At 55.0% G+C, this 6187-nt stretch overlaps 1 protein-coding gene across 1 annotated transcript; it reads left to right on the top strand.

Moving 5' to 3' along the window:
* The first annotated feature begins 1623 nt into the window (after positions 1 to 1623).
* On the top strand, positions 1624 to 5788 carry LOC144160591 (uncharacterized). The gene is made up of 3 exons (XM_077691835.1): positions 1624 to 2496; positions 2555 to 4534; positions 4844 to 5788. The coding sequence occupies exons 1-3, from the start codon at positions 1624 to 1626 to the stop codon at positions 5786 to 5788; spliced, it is 3798 nt and encodes a 1265-aa protein (XP_077547961.1).
* The last annotated feature ends 399 nt before the right edge of the window (positions 5789 to 6187 follow it).

Raw genomic sequence — 6187 nt, 5'->3', positions numbered from 1 at the left:
TGCTAATGATTTCGACGTGACCGCACTGTCGGACGTTATCCTGCCAATTTTTGTGGTAATTTTTAAATTGGCCGCGTGGCGCCAGCCATCGCTTTCCGCGCCGAGCGTGCAGCCATTACAGGCCGGAAAATCTTTGAGAAGTCATATAAAAATTCGCTTCATACATGCCCTGTGACCAGTTTTATTTCTCATTACCAGACAGTTTATTGGTTCGTGGTCTTAGTATACGCCTTCCTTCGTTGTTGACAGCCTGGCGTTATAATCTCACTACTGTTTTTATCTACCTGACAGTTTCGGCCGGCATCATTTCCAGTGGCTGGGAATAAAGAGTTTCTAACTTAATACACTAGAGAGGAATCTGGTGCAAGCATCTATTCGGTTCACATCAAGGCCATCTGTGTCATCATGGGCCGCCATTGTACGGTGCGCTCACTTCGGTTTCGCCATTGGCTTGGATTGAAACATTCTAGTGGCCGTACATTTGAACACAACATCAGAAAAACGCAAATAATTGTTTGTTATTATATACTTGCAAAATAGAACAGATTATTTTGAAGCTAAAAAAATGAATAAAGCGCATTTTTCTTGGAACGGTTGTTCCTCCCATTGTGCAGGCCAAGTTGGCAGTGAAGAGAAATTTAAAATTTTGGGGGAACCTATTAGAGACTCCTATTTAATGATTTCGCAATTATTTCAAATAATATGTTTTTGAAGACTTTGCAAATGTTTTCGATCTTGTCTATGCAAGCATTGCCTTCGTGGTGAACCGGTGCGCCGACCATCAGCTACAGTTTGACCAAACTTGTTGCTGGGCGAGTTGGTTCATACTTGAAGACAAAAGATAACGTGACGTTAAACAGTCGTGGTTGAATAAAATATAGGATGGATACAGGCGCCTCTTTGTATCGTATCTTGTCTTCGTCCAAGTATATTTGGTTTCTCTTTTTCTTTTTCAGCTACAATTTTCCCGGAGGCGTATTCCCCGCTCAGTGATACGTTCCTTCGACGCCGACGTCTCCAACGTGTTGTAGGAACCAGTACTGCCTGCTCTATCAGCGAACACGGTCTTTCCACGGCTCACGCCTAGAACAGAACAAAGAGGATTTGGGCAACCTTCTAGCTTGTCGACGTGTTTGTGCATATTGTAGAAAGCAAATTTTCCAAACCGTTTAAGAATCCTATTCTTATGCCAAGCCCAAGCGAGAAGCTTTGCTCTTCCTGTAATCCATAAACCCTTACGACGACATAAATTCGAAAGTGCAATATTCTCTCTAATACTTACGAAGAAAATCTGTGGCGACCACTGCGCACAAACCTGCGCAGCCTCCGTCTCGTCACTGTTTAGCCCAGCGTGACACGGCCACTCGCTTCAACACGTTTCCGATAAGGGACAGCGACACCGCAGTTTCGCCGGAGGCTTACGTCACCACTGGGGTCGATAAAACCCAAGCCGCTAAGCTCGAGATTATGATTGTTCCTCTAACCTTTCGAGGGCAGGCCGGCATGCTTGCCCCGCGGCTGCTTTCACGTTATTAAACAGTTATGTTTTACGTTGGGATGCTGCCTTCTACCGACGCGGCACCCCACATCTGGTGACCCGGAAAATGTACAAACCGCAGCGCCATGGCCAACGCAGATGCCCTCGCCGCTCTCCGCCAGCAAGTACAACAACTTCAACCGGAACTAAAACAAACCAAGCAACAGCAACAATCTCGCAACGCCCCCGCAAACGAGGACGTGGCTACCGGCTCCGCTGAAGACGTCAGAGCTCCTACAGAAGCCTTCCCGCAAGCTGCTTCCTGGCGTGTTGCTGTCAAGCTTCCGCCGTTTTGGGCGGACTCGCTCGAGGTCTGGTTCGCCCAGGTCGAGGCCCACTTCTCCTTGGCGCGCATCACTCAAGACCGGACCCGCTACGATTACGCCATCGCTCACTTGGACGCCCGTTACGCCAACCAGGTCCGGGATATTCTTGCCAACTTACCAACGGACAATCTGTACGTACATCTCCAGACTGAACTTATCCGCCGCTTGTCACTATCGGAAGAACAGAAGATACGACAATTGCAGTCAGCAGAGCTCGCTGAGCGCAAACCTTCGCAACTCCTGCGCCACTTGTGTGCGCTCGAGGGCAACATGCAAGTCCAGGATTCTTTCCTGCGATTGCTTTGGCTTCAACGGCTCCCGCCGCACGCTCAGGCGATTCTGCAGGCTCAGGTCAAGCTACCTCTCGACGAACTTGCGGAGATTGCTCATCGCGTCGTTGACACCCCGTCGCCGCAGTTGTCGCCCACCATCCAGGCTGTCGCCGCACCGCTGAACGCCTTGGAGTTTACACGCCGTATCCACGACATCGATCAACGGCTCACCTCCATCCAACAACACCTGGATGAACGTCTTCCGACGGCACAGCGCCGCCATTCGCAAAGCCGCTACCGTAACACCACCTCGTCACCACAACCGGACATCAACGGTCCGTGCTACTACCACGACGCTTCGGTGACAAAGCCCGGCAGTGTCGTTCACCCTGTTCCGTGGGATATGCGGAAAACGACAGCGGCAGCTCGTAGAGACGGCCGCAAGCTGCCAACGCGGAGGCCGTCGCATCTTCGTCACCGACCAAATCACGAAGCAGCGTTACCTGGTCGACAGCGGTTCCGACGTTTGCTGCTACCCGCGACACCATCTTCAAGGCCCTCGTGCGGCGACATCTTTCGAGCTCAGCGCGGCGAACCAGTCCACAATCAAGACGTACGGCTCGCTGCGCCTGCACATCCAGATCAAGAACCTATGCCGCGACTTCCACTGGAACTTTGTCATCACCGACGTCGCCGAGCTAATCATCGGCTCAGACTTTCTGGCTCACAACAACCTCCTTCCGGACTGCCGCAACATCCAGCTAATCGACGCGACAACGGGAAACTCCACACCAGGCCAGCCAATGACCGCCCAACAGCCAAGCATCAAGGTGCTCAGCATTGACAATCCCTCTCCGTACCATGCCATCCTCGCCGAATTTCCCGGTTTGACGCGCCCCAGCGGACTGCCACGCAAAGTGCAGCACACCACCGTGCACTACATCCGGACCACTTCAGGTCCCCCAGTTTTCTGCCGTGCCCGTCGCGTTGCCCCGGACCGCATGCGCATAGGCAAAGCAGAGTTCGAGGCCATGCTCCGCGAAGGAACAGCCCGCCGCTCTGACAGTCCATGGGCTTCACCACTCCACCTTGTCCCGAAGAAGACCGAAGGCTGGCGGCCCTGTGGGGACTACCGCGCCCTAAACGCTCGCACCATCCCAGACAGGTACCCCGTCCGCCACATACAGGACTTCGCCCATTGCATTCATGGCTGCCACGTGTTCTCCGTGCTAGACTTGGTGAAGGCCTACACACAGATACCCGTGAATCCGGATGATGTCCCGAAAACCGCTATCATCAAACCCTTTGGGTTGCTCGAGTTTTCCTTAATGAGCTTCGGGCTGCCGAACGCTGGACAAACCTTTCAGCGCTTCATCGACGATGTCGTTCGCGGCCTCGACTTCTGTTTCGTTTACCTTGACGACATACTGGTATTTTCCCGCGACACCGAAGAGCACCACAGGCACTTTCGCCTGCTGTTCGAACGCCTCGATGACCACGGTCTACTCGTCAATATCCAAAAAAGCACGCTAGGCACTTCCGTCGTCCATTTCCTTGGCCACGAAGTATCGTCTGAGGGCATTCGGCCCTTGCCCCAACGCATCTCGGACCTGCAAAATTACCCTCGACCCACCACCGCTAAAGACCTTCGCCGTTTCCTCGGCATGCTGAACTTCTACAGGCGTTTTTTGCCACACGCAGCCGAACACCAGGCTCACCTCCACGATGCTTTGGCTGGGCTACGAGTAAACCAACCCGTCACGTGGACACCAACGTTAGCGAAAACCTTCGAAGATTGCAAAGCCGCCCCCTGCACCGCCACGCTCCTCACCCACCTTGTGCCAGACGCTCCCTCGGGACTCTTCACGGATGCATCTAGTTTCGCCATCGGCGCCGCCCTCATGCAACGCGTGGACAACACCTGGCATCCCTTGGCTTTCTTCTCGAAGAAACTCGCAACCCCGAAAACGACGCCTTCAGTCGCCAGTTCCACTGACGAAACAATGACCACCGCCCCGACCAATTTGCCAGCCTACTACAGAGAACTTCTGGCAATATACGAAGCAGTGCAACACTTTCGCCATATTCTCGAGGCACAGAACTGCACCATCTATACCGACCACAAGCCTCTCACCTACACCTTCTCTCAACGTCGCCACAAACTCCCGCCTGTTCAGCAGAACCAACTCTCGTTCATCGCACAGTTCACCACCGACATCCAAAATGTCAGTGGGAAAGACAACGTGGTCGCCGACCCGCTTTCACGTGTAGCCACCATCTGCTCGGCGCAGATAACAGCGGACGTCCTCGCCGAGGCTAAGACCACGGATGCCGAACTGCAGGAACTCCTCAAGGGCACGTCCTCACTACAGCTACAAGAAGTCCCCATTCAAGGGTCGGCAACCTCAATCTGTTGCGACACATCGACAGGACGAAGCAGGCCCTATGTGCCCCTGTCCCATCGCCGTGGTGTTTTCCACCGGCTCCACAACCTCAGCCATCCCGGCATACGCGCCTCTACACGTCTCATAGCTGACCGCTATGTCTGGCCCTCTATGCAGCGCGATTGTCGCACGTGGGCGCGCTCCTGCATTCACTGCCAACGTGCCAAAATCACCAGGCATGTCACGTCCCCACTCGGAACATTCCCTCAGCCCTCTGGTTGGTTCGAGCACGTCCACCTCGATATCATAGAACCCTTTCCCTAGGCTGGACCCTACCGCTACTGTCTCACCGCCATCGACCGATACACTCGATGGCCCGAGACATGGCCCCTCGAGGGAATCACCGCAGAAGACGTTGCCTCGGCCTTCTTCACCGGTTGGATTGCTCGTTTCGGCGCCTCCCACCGTGTAACCACCGACCAAGGACGACAGTTGGAATCACACCTATTCAGGCTCCTCGGGCTGACTATCGGTTTTGAACGCTTGAGGACCACCAGTTACCTCCCCTGCACCAACGGCATGACCGAGCGTTTCCACCGACAGTTCAAGGCAGCCATTATGTGCCACCCGGACTCGACCTGGCTCGAGGCCATCCCTGCCGTCATCCTCGGTCTTCGCGCCACCTTCAAGCCGCACATCCACGCTACGCCAGCAGAGCTCGTCTACGGGGAACCACTCCGTCTCCCAGGTGAATTTCTCGCAGCTCTGCCATCCAGCACTTTGCCGTCAGACCCCACCGATTTCGTCGCCCGGCTCCGACGCACCATCGCCACCTCACGCCCGTCACCCGCAGCCCAACACAGCAAGCCTACACCATTTGTGTTCAAGAAACTAGCATCGTGCACGCACGCTTTCTTCCGCGACGACACCGTCCGCCGGCCTTTTCAGCCACCCTATAGCAGACCCCACCTAGTCGTTCGTCGCGACGACAAGATCTTCACACTGCGCCTGCACGGGAACGACGTCCGCGTCTCGATTGACCGACTCAAGCCCGCATACATCGCTGCGAACGAACCGGGCAGCGCCACTCCTCCACAGGCACCCTTCCACAGCCGCCGACGTCGCAGCCCGCTCCTTTCACGACACGCTCTGGACATCTGGTGCACCTCCCAGATTTCTACAGACCCTGAGGGCTCTGTACTCCGCGGGGGGGTGGTGTGGCAGCCACTGCGCACAAACCTGCGCAGCCTCCGTCTCGTCACTGTTTAGCCCAGCGCGACACGGCCACTCGCTGCAACACGCTTCCGACAAGGGACAGCGACACCGCAGTTTCGCCGAAGGCTTACGTCACCACTGGGGTCAATAAAACCGAAGCCGCTAAGCTCGAGATTACGATTGTTCCTCTTACCTTTCGACCGCAGGCCGGCATGCTTGCCCCGCTGCTGCTTCCACGTTACTAAAGAGTTATGTTCTACGTTGGGATGCTGCCTTCTACCGACGAGGCACCCCACAAATATATAGCTTGGACGTTTCTGGTAATGGCGTAAGTTGCGGCACCGGCAGCGCACCGTATATGCAAAGGGTGACCTTACCGACGGGGCATAGAACAGATTTTACTGCGCCGGCGTAGGTCCCCTTGAAATCACGTATCCGTTCGTTCAGTGTAGT

This window comes from Haemaphysalis longicornis, unplaced genomic scaffold, assembly GCF_048455015.1.
Source record: "Haemaphysalis longicornis isolate Haplotype H1 unplaced genomic scaffold, Haemaphysalis longicornis Haplotype H1 scaffold_11, whole genome shotgun sequence".
NCBI classification, from domain to species: Eukaryota; Metazoa; Arthropoda; class Arachnida; order Ixodida; family Ixodidae; genus Haemaphysalis; species Haemaphysalis longicornis.
This window is presented reverse-complemented; position numbering and strand designations above follow the sequence as displayed.